Genomic DNA, 17,636 nt, shown 5'->3' on the forward strand with positions numbered 1-17,636 from the left:
GATTTGCTGACTTTCTTTAGTGGTATGCTTAGATTCCTTTCTCATTATCTTTTGTGTATTTACAAGAGATTTTTGCTTTGTAGTTACCATAAGGCTTATAACAACCTATATCTATTCTATTTTATATTCTATTTTAAATTGATAACAACTTAAGTTTAATACCATTCTAAAGCTTAACATTTTTATTGCACCCTTCACAATTTGTTTTTGATGTCACATCTTATATATTTTTATCTTGTATATCCCTTAACTAATTATTATAAATCATAGTTATTCTTACTACTCTTGTGTTTTAACCTTCATACTAGCTTAATATGTGATCCACTACCTTTATTATGTATAGAAGAGGATGGTCCAAACTCATTTTTATGAGGCCAGCATGACCCTGATACCAAAACCAGACAAGACTGCCACAAAAAGTGCAAATTACAGACCAGTAACTCTGAAAAATATAGGTGCAAAAATCCTCAACAAAATATTAGCGAACCAAATTCAACAGTATATTAAAAGGAACATATACCATGATCAAGTGGGATTTATTCCAGGGATACAAGAACGGTTTCAGCACCCACAAATTAGTCAATATGATACATCACTTTGAAAAAAATGAGGGATAACAATCATATATTCATCTCGAGATGCAGAACAAAAAACATTTGACAAAATTCAACATCTATTTATGATTAAAACTCCATAAAGTGGGTATAGAGGGGGAATGTACTTCAATATAATAAAGAACATATATGACAAGTCCTCAGTCAACATCATAATTAACAGTAAAAAGCTAACAGCTTTTCCTTTAAGATCAAGAACAAAACCACTCTCACCACTTTTAATTCAACATAGTATTGAAAATCCTAGCCAAAGCAATCAGACATAAAAAGAAAGAAAAGGCATCTGAATTGAAAAGGAAGAAGTAAAACTTTCACTATTTAGAGATGGCATGATATTATATGTAGAGAACCCTAAGAACTCCATCAAAAAATTTCTGACTAATAAATGAATTCAATAAAGTTGCAGAATACAAAGTCAATTTGCAAAATCTGTTGTGTTTCTAGGCCCTAATAATGAGCTATCAAAGAAAAATTAAGATAACAATCCCATTTATAATTACACCAGAAAGAATAAAATACCTAGACATAAATTTAATCAAGGAGGTAAGAGACCTGTATATTGAAAACTGTAAGATGTTAATGAAATAAAGGCACATACATCAATGGATCTACATAGAGAGCCCAAAAATAAACACACATTCATGTCCTATTATTTTATGACAAAGGAGCCAAGAATATACAATCTTGGAAGGATTGTTTCTTCAATTAATGGAGTTGGGGAAACTGGGCAGCCACATTTAAAAAATGAAACTGGACCACTATCTTAAACAATACAAACAATTAACTCAAAATGGATTACAGACTTGAGAATGAGATCTGAAACCATAAAACTCATAGAAGAAAAGATAGTAAGCTCCTTGATATAGGTCTTATGATTTTAAACCTCACACCAAAAGCAGAAATAAAAGTGAAACTACATAAAAATAAAAAGCTTCTGCACAGCAAAGGAAACCATCAGCAAAATTAAAAGGCAGCCTCTTGAACAGGAGAACATATTTGCAAATCATATCTGATAATGGGTTAATATCCAAAATATATAAATAACTCACAACTCACCAGCAAAAATAAAAAATCTAATTCAAAAATGGCCAGAAGATCTGAACATTTTTCCAAGGAAGACATAAAGATGGCCAACAGACACATGAAAAGATGTTCAATTTTATCACTAATCATCAGAGAAATGCAAATCAAAACCACATGAGCTACCACCTCACACCTGTTAGAATGGCTATTACCAAAAAGATAAGAAATAAAAAGTGTTGGCAAGGATATGGAGAAAAGAGAAACTTTGTGCGCTGTTGGGAATATAAATTGGTGTTGCCACTATGGAAAACAGTATGGAGGTTCCTCAAAATAATTAAAAAATAGAAATACCATATAATCCAGTAAATTTACCTGAAGAAAACAAAAGTACTAATTTGAAAAAATATATGCACCCCTATGTTTACTGCATCATTGTTTGCAATAGCCAAGATATGGAAGCAGCCTAAGTATTGAAAGGTAAATGGATGAAGATGTGGTATATATACACAATGGAATCTTAACTTGGCCATTAAAAAGAATGAAACCTTGACATTTGCAACAACATGGATAGACCTAGAGTGTATTATGCTAAGTGAAATAAGTCAGACAAAGAATGACAAATACCATATGATCTCTCTTTTATGTGGAATATTTTTTTAAAAAGTCAAAACAAATTAGTGATTGCCAGAGCAGTGGTAAAGGCTGGGAAAAATAGGTTAAGGGGGTCAAAAAAAGTTTAAAAAAAAGAAAGAAAAAATTTATAAAGCCAGTATCACTTAAAATGTCTTTAATAAAGCAGTAAAAATCATTAGTTTATTAAATCTCGACTTTTGGGTACATGTCATTTTATTTTCTGCACGACAAAATGGGAAGTATACATAAAGCACTTAATGCTGCATGCCAAAGTATGATGTCTGTCTCTATGTAAACCATTGATGCAATTGTGTTGCAAGCTGAACTAGCCAGTCTTTTCATGAATTGCCATTTTTACTTGAAAGAACTGACAAATTATAGTTATTCAGACTTGGCAGATATTTTCTGGACAGTAAATGAAATGAGCCTCTTCAAGAAAAACAACTGACAATATTTGTTGTTAATGATAAAATTTAAACTTTCAAGCAAACATAATTTTGGAAAATTTGTATCTGCTCCCCTATGAGTTTGACAACTTAACAAAACAACACTTAGAGACCTTTTGATGAGCTAAGAGGCAATATTAATGAATATGACTTTTTGGTATTAATGAAATGTTAATATTTGAAAAGGGCTTATAACTCAGTGAACCAGTTTTTTCCAAATGACTAATACATGGTGTTAAAAATCAAGCATGGGTAAAAGAAACTTTCAGAGTGCAAGACAGACCAATGGATTATAATATATCAGAGTACAAAAAGTTCATTAATACAGTTTCAGAATCCACATTGCTACTGACCTTGAAGAACTATCATTTGTTGGTTTTGGAGTCATATCAAAGAAGAGTATCTACAATTATCTGAAAAGGATATAGATATAGATACAGTCTGTGTGAGGCCAGTTTTATGTACTTCAAAACATTTCACCAACAGGTTGAATGCAGAAGCAGACATGAGAATCTAGCTGTCTTCTGTTAAACTATACATTGAAGAGATCTGCAAAGTGTAAACCAATGCAACTCTTCTCTTCTTTCCTTTCTTTGAACAATTATAGTTAGTTTTATTTAAAATATTATATATGTTAATATGTAATAGGTTTTTTAATGTTGTTTTAAACAAAATAATGTATATTAATTTTTTTTAAATTCTAGTATGGTGAATATCAACAGACATATTCCACATAAATAAAAGCTCTTAGGGAGTTCTAAATTTTTAATGACAATCTTTTTATTTTTAGATAATTGTAATAAATAATTCAGAGAGATCTCATGTACCCTTTACCTAGTAAAGGTAACACCTTGCAAAGCCCTGTAGTTACAATATCACAACAGGGATATTGACATTGATGCAGACTACCTATCTTGTTCAGATTTCCCTCATTACACTTATACTCATTTGTATGTGTATTTAATTCTGAGGAAGTTTGTCACATATGTAGGTTTGCATACAATGAAAACAGTACAGTTCCATCATTATAGGGATTCCTTATGTTGACCTTTCCTAACCACACCCACTTCCCTTCCCCCTTCCACCACCCCTGGCTTCTGGCCGCTACTAATTTGTTGTATGTGTTTCTAATTTTATCATTTCAAAATTGTTTGTTGTTTTAAATAAGCTAATTAGTACATATAAAAATCTTTCAGTTTTGATTTCTAATATGGTAAATATCAATAGCTATCTCCGACATAAAGCTCTGACAGGTTCTTAATTTTTAAGACTGTAAAGGTTTCGGTTTCCCAAGACCCAAAACTCTTAAGAACAGCTGCCCTAAATTAGGGAGAATCATTTCCATTCCTCCTTCCCAAGCCACTGAAGAGCAAGATGTGGTTTGTGATGTCTCAGTTTGGAACTCTCATGTTCTCTCAAAGGACCATCAATATAAATGATGATTAGGTTCTTGAGTACACTTTGGTCCATCCATGATACAGGTTTAATTGAGATCTTTCTTCTGACATCTATGATTCTGAATGATTCAGGAAAAGACTTAGCATTCTGTTGTGTTCACTTTATTTGGTTTGCAGGTTATTTTTTGTTTGTTGGTTTTTGTATCCCAAGGTGAAAAGAATGGAGCAGAGACGACAAGCTCTAGCCCTGACTTTTAGGAAACTGAGCCTGAGTCTGTAGAGCTGCCTATGGCTAGTCTATAGTTTTCAAATTATATGTTCAATGTGCTTGAATTTTCTAGTGCATATTGAAACAGACGTCACTACTCACCTTGACCAGGTGCTGACTAGGTTAAAATTGAGTGCTAAAGTAAATCTTCTGTGAATAATTGAATATGTAGCTTCTAAGAACTGTTTAATGTCTGGTTATGGTGTCAGCTGCCATGTCTTTTTCTTTTTCTTTATTGAAATATAGTTGATATTTGAGATGTCTGAATTTTCTCTTCTGGAAGAAAATATGAGTATACCCCTGAGTATATAGATCTCAACCTCAAGGGAAAATTGACCGCAGAAAGTACAAATTAGGATTCAGCAGCATGTAAGTGAACATATGATGCTAGGTGTTTCAACAATGCAGCAGTGCCTGGGAACAAACAGTGTCTTTTACATAATAGATGCTTAATAAATATTTGTTGAGTGAATAATTCATGACCAGAAGCCAGAGGAGTGGTGGTTTTGAGTGAGAAGATAGGCTTGGGCTCGTATTTGGAACAAGTGGAACAATTCAAAGGTAGGCTGAGTAAGAAGGAGCAGCTAGAGAGAAGGAAAATCAGGAGAGAGTGACAGCATGAACTCGAAGTGTAAGAGTGTTTTAAGAAAGAGCAAAGGCCACCAGTGTCAGGCGATCAAGAAGATAAGAACTAAAAGGTGTTGCTCAGATTTTAGCCTTAAGAATGTAGTTTACCTGGGAGTAAAAAGATACCAATGGCTTGAGGAGATGGGATCAAAAAACCTATTGTGGAGTATTCCAGACTGAAGAAATAGAAACATTGAGTGAGGACAACTTCAGTCTGGCTGTGAAGGGCCTGTGGGAAATAGGGTGGTAGCTGGGCAGGAAATAATGATCATGGGAGGCGTGTCGTGTTTTTAATGGGAAGGTTTTGAACATGTTTAAATGCTCCATTGTAGGAAATCACAGAGAAAAAAAAGTTACAGGTGAGAGAGATAATAGAGTGAAATTTATAAGTGATTTACCTCGGCAGGAGGGCCACCTCTCCTCTATGAGACAGGAAGAAGGTGATGTAAGGTAGGAAGCTTTGCAGGCATGTTTTGCTGGTTTGGTGTTAGAAAATTGAAGGAATTTTCATCTTAAGATTTTTTTGTTTCTGTTAACTGACAAAATTTAGTAACTAAAGTAACTAAACTGACAAAATTTAGTAACTAAACTTTAAATTTACATGAAGTATAAAATAGAAATTTAAGAAAGTTTCATTCTTTGCCCTTTAATCCTGTTCCTCAGAGATTAACTGGTGTTCAGTTTCTTAGGTATCCTATCATTTTTTTTTCTAAGTACATGCAAGCTTTATCCACACAAGGGAGATTGCAAAAGGATTTTAAATGCTAATTTTTTTGCTTTTGTTTTTAGTGGATTTATACTAGACATGTTATTGTGCAACAGACATTTTTTTTGAACTGATAATAATTCAGCTCTTTTTCCAAAGGTAGCACATTTAGATCTACCTCTTTTCTTTTCAGTAGCCATACACCATTCCATGGTATGGATACACTGTAATTTAACTGTTCTCCTAGTCATGGACATTGAAGTTGACTCTCACTTCTTGCTATTAAAAATAATACCAGTGGATGTCCTTATCAGTATAGTAGGGTCAAATCATACTCAGAGTTTGATTCTAAAATTATCACATGAGTTTAATAACATGTACAGTCTGATGTACTTTCATATACTGCCTTCAAAGAAATCCATTGTGGTCACTTTTTCTTCCAATATCAGACCACATTATAGTTATTTTAGTTGAACACCAGATGAGGTCTTTTTTTTTTAATTGAAGTAAATTGATATACAGTCTTTCATTGGTTTCAAGTATACAACACAGTGGTTTATCAGTGACCCATATTATTAAATCCTCTCTCCAACTAGTGCAATTATCTGTCAACATAGGAAGATACTACAGAATCATTGGCTACATTCTGCATGCTGTACTACCATCCCTGTGACCAGCATATATTATGATTGAGAATCTTTGTGCCCCTTTATTCCCATTACCCTCCCCCATAGTAACCACCAGTCACTTCTCAGTGTCTGTGAGTCTATTGCTATTTTGTTCATTTAATTTTGTTTTGTTTGTATATTCCACAAATAAGTGAAATCATTTGGCATTTGTCTTTCTTCACCTGGCTTATTTCACTTAGCATAATACCCTCTAGATCCATCCATGTTGTTGCAAATGGCAGGATTTCCTTCTTATGGCTGAGTAGTATTCCATTGTGTACAGTCTTTCATTGGTTTCAAGTATACAATACTTAATATTCCATTGTGCATATGTACCACATCTTCTTTATCCATTCATCTATTGATGGGCATTTGGATTGTTTCCATATTTTGGCTATTGTAAATAATGTGGCAGTAAACATAGGAGTGCATATATCTTTTCAAATAAGGGATTTTGTTTTTTTTGGGTAAATCCCTAGAGGTAGAATTATTGGATCAAATGGTATTTCTATTTTTAGTTTTTAGAGGCACTTCCATACTGCTTTCTGCAGTGGCTGCACCAGTTTACATTCCCACCAACAGTGTAGAAGGGTTCCCTTTTCTCCACATCTTGCCAACACTTGTTACTTGTTGTCTTTTGGAAGGATAATAGCCATTCTGACTGGTATGAGGTGATATCTCATTGTGATTTTGATTTGCATTTCCTTGATGATTAGCGATGTGGAGCATCTTTTCATTTGCCTGTTGGCCATCTGTATTTCTTTGGAGAAATGTCTGTTTGGGTCCTCCACCCTGGTTATTTTTTTTTCAGTGTTGAGTCCTATGAGTTCTTTATATATTTTGGATATTAATCCCTTACTGGATAAATCATTTATGAATATATTCTCCCATACTGTAGGTTCCTCTTTTGTTCTTTTGATGGTGTCCTTTGCTGTACAGAAGCTACTGTGTCTTTTTTTTCCCTCCTTTTCCTCCTTGTCTTCTGCTACAGGAGATCTTGGAAATTAACAAGAGTTACAACTTCTTTTCCAAAGCAGCCTAAATGAGATCTGAAGTTCAGCAGACCAGTAGCCTCTTCTTCTTTCTCTCCCACCTTTTGTGTGTGTGTGTGTGTTATCATTAATCTACAATTACATGTAGAACATTGTTTACTAGGCTCCCCCCTTCACCAAGTCCTCCCCACAATCCCCATTACAGTCACTGTTCATCAGCATAGTAAGATGCTGTAGAATCACTACTTGTCTTCTCCCACCTTTTCTTTATTCCTTCATTCCTTTCTGGGGAGATGCAGGGTCAAAGAGTACTTAGTGTTTGAAAAGGGACTGATATCCTCTTTCGCTAATAGTTAAATGTTGTGTTTTGGGGGTTTTATTGGGAATATTCTGTTGCAATCTGACAGGAGCTTTGTGGAAAGGAAAAATCCAGATTTCTCTCTCCCTCCTCTGTTATTCCGTGATTAACCTGCTAGCCTCTCACAAGGAAACACTGATCTTTCAGAATAAGCAAAAATAATCCTTAATTATTAATAAAAAGATACAGTAAATCTGTTTTGTCTCAAAATCCCAGTCAACAGGAGGCAGCTGAAATAACAGGATGTTTTTCCTCTGTATTTTAATTTGAGAGACAAATCACATAAATTGATAAATGGTATTTTAAACAAATACTAGCTCTTAAATTACCCACAATAAAAATTTTGTGAGCAAATCAAGTTTATATAATACATCAGCAGGGGGAGTACTTACATATTTGTGAATCAAAAATTTATGTTACTGTTAATACTGCTGATACTGAGTCTCCAAATGTTTAAAATCTTTGGAATTATTGAAGAAAGAACATATTAATACAGTATTTAGTATATTTAATGATATTCTACTTTCTACATCTTATCCAATAATTCTGAACATTTATCTAACTTTTATCCCCAATTACTTTTTGTTCTTGGGTAAAAGGGAGTCGTAGAGCTACTGCAGTTATCAGTAGAACCAGCTTACTTAATGCCTTTTGATTGTGAAGATGAAGACAGACTCATATTTGTGAAGAGGGGAAGGCTTCTTCACTGCATTTTCTATCCCCAAAACTATGTTGTAGTCTTGAAATTTTTCCTCCTTAAGTGACTCACCTGTGGGAGCCTGCTGAAGTCATTGTATAATTACTTCTGTGGAGAGATTAATGCCTCTGGCCTTTCTTTATTCTCTCTAGTCTCATTTCTGTGTCACCTGACCGTTAGCACTCAGATGACTGATAGGTGCTATTAAGACTAATATCTAAAAGTAGATTGAAAAGAAGTATCATTAAAAGATAAAGGATTTTAACTGTTGGGAAACTTCAGTGATTTCCATCTTTACATTCTCTATAAGTCTCTTTCCAGGTTTTTGTTTTATTTTATTGTTTACCTCCCCATTCCGTGAGACTAGAATCCTTGGTGGTACTTCTCAGCATTTCAGAGACTGACAATTGCCCTGCTTTTATTGTTGTTGAAGTTGTGAAGGTATTTAATGACCTTAACTTTTTATATTCCTGTTACTTTCTGTTTCCTGTTGGCATCATCATCTGGCAGTCCCTGCTCTTGTACCTAGGTGTATAGGAAAGGTGGCAAAATTTCTGATTGGGATCCTCTCTTGGAGAGTGACAAAAGAAGCTATATTTGTTCCAGTGAGTAACAGAATGTGAAGTCCTGTAAAGCCACCTAGGTTATTAGATGAGTGTCAGAGAGCTGCTTATTATGTACTATGGCTTAATGTAATTGCAGATATGACCAAATGGTAATTAGCAGAGCTGGAGCTGTAATTAAACATCATTGTGCTGCTCAGTGATTTCTCCTTTAAAGTAGAAGGAAACTGAATAGTTCCAAACCCATAGATGGATTTCTTCACTTCTCCCCACCTCCAAAAAATCTCGTTTAATCAACAAAATATTAAAGTCACCCTCACACAGAGATCTTCAACTCTACTTAGTAACTCTGATCAGTAAGGATAGTTGATGCATACACACGTTAACCAGCTCATGTGTATTAGTTCTGTTAATTCTTAGTGATCAGTTCAGCTAAATTTCTTCTCTTTAAATGTTCTTTGGCAGGATTTAATTTGGCAAACTGATGGAATGCACCAGTGGCATCTCCAACGTGTATCTTAGATGTTATTTTCTGGATCTGTCAGCACAGAATTGGGGTCTTGGCTTTATCTAGAGGGTTAGTAACTTCTCCCTGGCCTCCCAGCAGCACTAAGTAACCTAACAGGAAATGAAACCACTTCCAGAAAGAAGCTGTCCTTGATCGCTGAGAGGATTGTGTAGGTGACTCCCTGGGGACCTCACCTCATTCTGCATTTGGGACTGCTGCCTCAGTGATGGAACAGGTTGGACACAGTACACGCTCAAGCAAGGCAATCAGAAAGTTCACAGGAATGACCTACAAGGGTTAGCCGATCTCTGTGACCAAGAAAGAAGCCCCTGAAGGAATTTCTCTTGCAAATGGAAGAATGACATAAAAAAGGGAACAAAGTCTAGGCAAAGGAAATTCACATACTGTGAAATTGCTTCTGTCTCAGTTTTTCCCCCAGAGAAAGAACAGTAATAGAGGTGAGGCCAATCGGTATACTTTGCCTCTAATTTCCCCTTTTTAGTAACTCTGAAGGGTTAAGTCTCTAGGAAACCTTCTTTCCAAAGAGTTATGAGCCACCTTGTAGCATTCCTAAAAGAGCTTAATGACTAGAGCCAGATTCCAGCACTACAGAGAAGTAGGAGGGAGTCCAGTATACTTTTTCCGTATTATTTTTACCTTCAGATTTGTGCATGGAAATTTTAAATGGTCTTTCAAGGATCTACCACATCCCAAGCACATTGCCAAATTAAATTATAAATTCCTGATTTTCAAGAGTGCAAAAGAGATTTTTTTTAAATTTCTTTGGCATTTACCATAATGTGGAAGATTAATTATACAGGCTCCCACTTTTCATTTCCTTTTGTGAAAAAAGGTGGAGTTAGGGGAGTACAGGGTGCATAGGTATAGCAACAACCAGATAAAGATAATGTTTGGCAGCTTTTCAGGGACCACAATTAATCAGAATCAGAACATTAACATTCTATGGACTCCAACAGTGATGATCCACAAATAGCAGTGATTTATATTACTGTGTTTTTACAGTGTTTATACAGTGATTTATATATACATATATTTACATTAAATTATATATAAGTTATATGTAATTTATATTACTATTTACCACAAATAGTAAGCCAAGGAGTGAGTCCTAGCTAACTTCAGAGGATGAATGCAATACCCAGCTCTCAGTTCTAGAGTAATAGTCAAGGAAAGTATGTGTGTATGCATATGTGTGTGTATTTAAGAGGTGGGAGGACAATTATAGGTATAGTGGTAGTCATGCAATAAACTATTCCAGAACCAGTTATGTTACAGAGCTGTCCAGCAGCTTGGAATATGAATGCATGTGTAGCTCTCTGAATGTAGGTTTGTTAAGGTAGTACATTCAACCTGGACTAAAAAGTCAGGGGAAGAGTCTTGATTCATTTTCTAGATCTACTGATTGGTATGATACTTAAATCTTCAGGGAAGATCAAGTGTATTGAATGCCTTTACATATGCCAGGCACTGTGTTCAGTTAAAATTTGGGCACTATAGAGTACTTTGTCAACCTAATAAGTGCTAAGATTTAAAGAGTTAAGGAATTATTACTGCCTCTGTTACAACTTTTCTTCTAACTCTAGATGTGTTGCATTCTTCTTGAAATCTAAGTAATTGCATTCTGGTGAGAAGTTCTAGTTTTGGAGGTAGATTGCTGGCCCTTGGGTTCAACTATTTTTGTGTGTGCATAATCAGCTTCATCTGCTGACTGCTATGGGTTGGCTTCTGAATAGTAACAGCACTTCCTGTTACTTTTTTTTTTAATTTTTAAAATTAAAAATTTTTTTTTAATTTAATTTTTTTATAGCACCTCCTGTTTCTTACAGATAAATTCGATGTTAGATTCACATTCCAAAATGCCATTCTCATTAAACAATCACTTTTATAATCTCTGAGGATTGGAAATCCCAATCAAGTTGCTCCTACCCACTCCTAACCTTCCTATAACTTCTAAGGTGATTTCCTTCTAGCTAAAGATGAATTAAAACCTCCTTGCACTGGCATCCCTAGTCTTGGGTATTTCTCTCCTTATCCCTACCCATATTCTTGGATTTTATACCTGTTTAATGTATTATTTGTTGAACGATGAATTGGTTGGAAGCATAGTAGTGGCAGTAGAACATTCCTGAGAAGCTGGGCCTTTTCTCTCCCATCAATCTGTGTGCTCTATTACTACTGAAATCTGGCCCTGATTTTCTTTTGCTAGAGATTTATAAATGAGACAAGATTTTTTATACATGTTCAGCCAAGCACAGTTTGAGAAGAAGATGGTTAATAAGAGAGCTTCTCCTACCACAGGGTGCAGTCATCTAAACTACTTGATTCTATAGTGGTATCATGAGCTAGAACTTGAAGGATCAGTCTTATATTTAGGTCCCTCTATATTCTGGCAGGAAAGGATATAGGACTAGATTAAATACAGAGAATGTATTTCCTCCACCTGTTCTCCCTGCAACTCAGCTACTACTTTCTCTTCCCCCACAGATGGAGTCCCCTGTCTCCACACCAGCAGTGCTGCCACTGCACCTTTTGGTGCCAATGGTCAGTAATGACATCTCATCCCCCTGTGAGCAGATTATGGTTCGCACGCGATCGGTCGGGGTCAACACATGTGATGTGGCCCTAGCCACAGAGCCTGAGTGCCTTGGCCCCTGTGAACCTGGGACAAGCGTCAACCTTGAGGGCATCGTGTGGCAAGAAACAGAAGATGGTAAGTGCTTTGTGGCTTTCCTATCCCTTCTCAAGGTGCTCCTGCCAACAGGGGCTTATTGCTGTAAGTAATACCAGGTATTTACTAGGGGTCTCAGGTGACCATAGATTGCTGGTGATACTTACTGGGAATTACAGTAAACTTACTAGTAAAATTGTCTAGCTTCTAGAGAGTGTAGTTTTTATTGGCATAGACAACAGGGAGATGTTTACATGGTCTTGTTTGCAGGCATCCACTAAGCAGTTGGCTTACTATAGGGTGCTGCTGCCAAGGCTACCTTCCAGACTTCCTTTGTATTCCATTGGCACCTCAGAACAGAACTTCTCTTTTGGAAGTTTGTAAACCTGAAAAAATAGATCACAGGACTTAACTGGTATTTTAGATCCCTTGGTACTGTCTATGGCAATTTGATTTCAGCAATACATTCTTTTTATAAATAATCCAAGTCCTTGTCAAAGTACGTGTGCTTAGAGAGGCTGGGCCTTAGAGTCCCTTCAGGTTCTGTATCAGTAACCAGACATACAAAGCCTCCCCACTCTGAGATGTTTATAGAGGCCCAGAGGAGCATAGCTTATTAGCTATGACTGTCATAAGCTATCTTATCAGTCTGCCCATGGAAATTCAGGAATTTTATTCTGGTCATTGTAATAAAAGTTTGTTTCTCTGAATATTTTCTTGAGAGTCAATATTTAAAGTCTATCATAGAGTAGACACTGATGTGACACAAGAATTCTGTGTCCTTGGCTTTCTCATCATTCGCAGTATATATATTCTGCAGCTTTCAGAATAGCATCACTGACACAATTTTATTGGTGCCTGAGACCATAATGCCCTGCCCCCCTGCCCCCAGTGCCAAAAAATCCTATTGTGTTAAAAACTGATGAAGAAACAGTGGAGAGAGTGGTTGATTCTAAAGGCTGACTCTGGATGTGAATATACAATATATCATCTAGAAATCACAAGTGGCTATCTGTGATTTTTTAAATGTCATCTGCCTATGGCCAAATGTCTGAACAGCCAGAGTCTGTTGGAATGACAGACATATATGTATCCCACAGCTCTGTTGGAATGACAAACATATCCAGCTGTCACCAAGCAACCTTTGGGGCCTGTTGCTTCAATATATTGAAGATAGAAGACATGAATTTCCTGCCTGCTTATTCTACCCATCTTTATGATAGGCAAACTTTTCTTCGAGGGCAAGATGCTTTTCATATACGCTAACTTGATGAAAAATTTGCAAGAAAGTGAGAATAACCCTTTTACTCTCCTGGGAATCCCTGTTCTCCCTCCCTGCCAGGGGTATGTTAGCACAGGTTTTTTTTTTTTTCTGGTAAATTACTTGATCTGAAAGGCTCTCTGGTTACAACTGGCAGCTTATTTACCAAGTTCCCCTGTTGTATACTTTTAATGCATCCTTTATTTTATTTCACACTACTTATCCCCAAATTTGCAATTTTGTATATAATTATATTTTTCTACTAATGTCTATCTCTTCTACTGTTTTAGAAGATCTGTGAACTCACTCTATTTGCTCACGACTGAATTCCCAACACTTAACACCAGCCACCTATAGTAGGCCCTCAAAAGTAACTATTCGAATTAATCAGTGTTTGCATCCCATCATTGTTATTTCTATATCTTATATATATTATATCTAATAGATAATATAATATTGTTTGAATTTAGAAATCATGTCAAATACTTTCTAAAATTCTATTCCTTCTCTGCAACTCAAAACAAATACTACTTTCACCAGGTTTGAGATCACACTCATTTAAATCTGTAAGATTTTTAGTTCTCTTAGGTTTAATACCATATTTTTTCCCACTCACTATATTGTGTTTTAGGGATAAGTACTTCTCTTCTTTCCTTTCCTTAAATCCCAAAGGAAAGGAAACAGTTTTGCAGTTAGATACTTTTGCTTTCTGGAGGACCATCACCTGAACTGTCAGTTGGCAGAGGTCTGAATTGGGATCAGAGTTGGTACACATTCCTTACTATCTTCAGTTAATAAGAAACTGCCTACAAAGATCATTTTCTGCAGATCTCTAAAGTCTAGTCCTCACATTAATAATAAGAACTGTATACAGATATATATTTTTTTAATCCTTCCAGCTCTCTAGGCTTTTTGCCTTCTGCCTGACTGTCTGTACTTCTGTCTATCTCTTTGCCCGTGAAACTACTGTCTGCAAATGGAAAAACCCTCAAAGCTTAGAGAAGAAGCTGTGAATGCTTGGCCTCAGGGGAGTGGAGAACCAGAGGTCCCCGTAGAACTGAGCCACCTTGCTGAGAACAGGTGTCGGGGGCACGGCCTCAGTTCTTCCTGAGTACTTTGCTTACCTGTCTTGCAGCATTGCTCCTTTCTTCCCTCTCTTTCACTATAAACCTTACCTTGGAGGCATTTTAAAATTCCTGCAGATCCCATCTCTTTTTTAAGTAGTCATAATTGAGCCAGCACAGTAAAGATCTTTGACTGGGCTCAACCTTAGCACTATTAACAAAGATCCAAGTGTAGTAATCTGAAATGCTTCCCTTGTTTTTTGTTTTTTGTGTTTTTTGGAGGCTTATTCTTAGCACTTATGCAGAGGTCTGATTCCACCTGATTTTGCTTTGTCCTACCTCACTTGAAATCTAAATAACAGGTACCGAGTCCATTCCTGGTTCACAAGCCTTACTTAACCCCAGGGTCCTAGAACAATGTGTAAGAAGCCTTAAGACAAACCACATACTTTGGCTGAGGCAAAATTGTTTACCTGCTTCCATGGTGTTTTAAAGAAAAACAAAGGCTAACTTCAGATGAGAATTCTAGGAGATGCTATAGGTTCTCCTTTTTAGGTACAGCATTAACAGGAAGGCCATCACTAGTGATGTGTTATACTTTGGCAGATGTGCTCTCTGGAAGAATTTATGGTATAGTGGAAAGAGCACTGGAGTGAAAGATCAGAAGACCTGTATACCCCTGACATTTGGCAAGTTCCTTAACTTCTGTAGGCCTTAGCTACCTGTTTCTTAAGTAGAAATTGAACTAGGTGACCAATAATGACCTATCCAGCTTTTAAGTTATAAGAATCTATGACTTAAACCTTGGAATCAGCATGGATCCATCCAATACTCATTGACTATCACATCTTGAAAATGAAATTGTTCATTTCAATCATGAGAATGAGAGTGAAAACTGCAATATACTAATACCAGTGGTGAAATTTCCATTATATTCTTGTTTTATAGTTTTGTTTCAACAAAAATGAAACTACTCACCCTGCTAGTCTCAAATTCAGGAAATCTCCACCTCCCATTTTTAAACTCCTGATTCTCGGCTGATAAGTACAAGAATTTGTAAAACCTAGCTGGTTTTGATGTAAGTATATGTTAGATGACATAGCCAAGCTTGCAATACTGTTTAGCAGTCCCTTCATCTGTTACATTCATATTCCCCAATACTTCATTCTCAAAATTCATTAGCCCAGTTCATTTTCTCTTCATGCACTGAAACAATTAAGATCAAAGCCACCCACCTGAGTCCCCTCAGTGTCCCTTCTCTCTTTCTTAAAATGTATTTTTCTATCTGACCTATTATTTTCTTGTTCTCTCCTTATCTGAAGATTCTTTGAGACTTTATACCATGAATTTTATCTACTCTTTCTTCTTCCCTCTATTTAAACTATTCCCTTCTGCAACACTTCTGTACAGTGAAAATATTGTCCTCATACTTGCTTCCACTTTTAACTACTGCCCTCTTCCCTTCTCTTGACTACTTGCTAGTGAAGTTTACAGTCTCTTTTTACGTGCACAGTATCATGTGACATGTTGCCATCAGATTCTTTCTGCTACGGAAACTTTTCTCAAACCAATGATCATCTATTTCCCAAAGGTTTTCTCTCAGTCCTAGACTTTTATAACCTCTACTGTTTCTTTATTCTTGAAACTCTCCTCTCTTGCCTTTGTCATATTGCACTTCCCTAAATCTCCTCATTTCTCTTTCTAATTGGCTATTCTCTTTATTTCGTGTCAGCCCCTCTTCCTCATGTTCATTAAATCAGAAGTTCCAGATGGGTTTTAAAATACTGAGATAGTAGTTAGTTCTGTCCTGTTGGCTTCTAGGTGGCACCTGTGGAGTTGGTTCCCCACTCACTTTCCCCCAGACGATATATTTTTTCATTTACTATGTGTGCCATAGTGGGGAAAGTTGAGGAAAACATTGAGTTAAGAATGGGACTTGGCTGCTAGGAATCAAAGATTAAGTAATAATGACTTAATGCAAGATAAATCTGAAAGTAGGCAGTCTAGGGCTGTTACGATGGCTTCGCATTGTAATTAATGTTCCAGGCTCTTTAAAGTTACTTCTTTATTGCTAATGTAGCTCTAGCCATTACATTTACTTCCAGGCTTGAAAGTAAAGAAGAGTAAAATAGCATTTGCCTACCACCTAATCTGTTTTCCTTTAACAAGCTTTCCCAGAAACTGTACCCTAAGACTTCCGCCTACATCTCATTGGCTTCCCCTTCTGCAAGAAAAGCAAAGTAATGGAGCTTTTCATCTGGGTACACTGCTTCCCCTCACAAAACAGGCTCATCCTAAGGAAGAAAGAGAAGCCATTAGCAGACTCTCCCACTCTTTTCTGCATAGCCTTCATATGTCATAACTCCCCAAGATTGTTTCTTCAGCAGCCTTCTTTTAGTAAGTGCAATCTTACATATTCATTACTTCAGCTTTCTTCCTTGCATGAGCAAATCCCCAAACCTTTATCTCTGGACTTGACCTTTTGCCTAATCCCATTTCATACCCTTGACTTGAACATCTCCAGAAGCTGATTTCATAGATTCAAAATGTCAAAAAGAATAATCTTTTCCCTGAAAGTTTGCTCCTTTTTCCTTCTGCTCTATTTCTCATCACACTTAACCTTCTTTACATTTTTGCCATCCTACTCATTTTCTAGGCACAAACGTCGCTGCTTGTCTCTGACTCCATTCTTCATCTCTTTGAATATTATTTTAGTGTTTGCACTAGGGATTACTATATATCCCTTTCACAGTCTACTTAATATTAGTGTTTTTTGCCTCCTCAAGTGGAATGTAAAAATCACTATGTAAGTTCCTTTACCCTCCTTTCTTTATGTTGTAATTGTCTTACATTGCCTATGTATGAGCCACTGTAGCTCTGGGAGGAGGGGGTTCCCTGCCTGGGGCAGGTTCTCTGTGATTCCATAAAACCGAATAAAGGCAAGGGCAAAAAGTTTGGGGTAAAGGGGTTTACCACATTTATTCTCACAGCAGTCACAGACAGCTCTGCACAGCTGGCTTGAATGTGCTCCCCAGGCCGGCTGCTAGTTCTGCTTCCCACACTTGGGCTTAATTCTCCAGGAGCACCAGGGCTCCATGGCTCCCTCCCCACTTTCTCATCAG

The 17,636-nt window shown here is 36.5% G+C and overlaps 1 protein-coding gene across 6 annotated transcripts in view; it reads left to right on the plus strand.

Moving 5' to 3' along the window:
- The window catches only part of ZNF609 (zinc finger protein 609), a 299,633-nt gene that overhangs the window by 166,981 nt on the left and 115,016 nt on the right, over positions 1 to 17,636 (plus strand). For all 6 annotated transcript variants that reach the window (XM_073211989.1, XM_073211988.1, XM_073211986.1 and 3 more), the window contains one exon: positions 12,006 to 12,231. In XM_073211989.1, coding sequence (XP_073068090.1) covers positions 12,006 to 12,231 — 226 coding nt within the window. The remainder of the gene's footprint in view (positions 1 to 12,005; positions 12,232 to 17,636) is intronic.

The sequence above is a fragment of the Manis javanica genome, chromosome 8, assembly GCF_040802235.1.
Source record: "Manis javanica isolate MJ-LG chromosome 8, MJ_LKY, whole genome shotgun sequence".
NCBI lineage: Eukaryota > Metazoa > Chordata > Mammalia > Pholidota > Manidae > Manis > Manis javanica.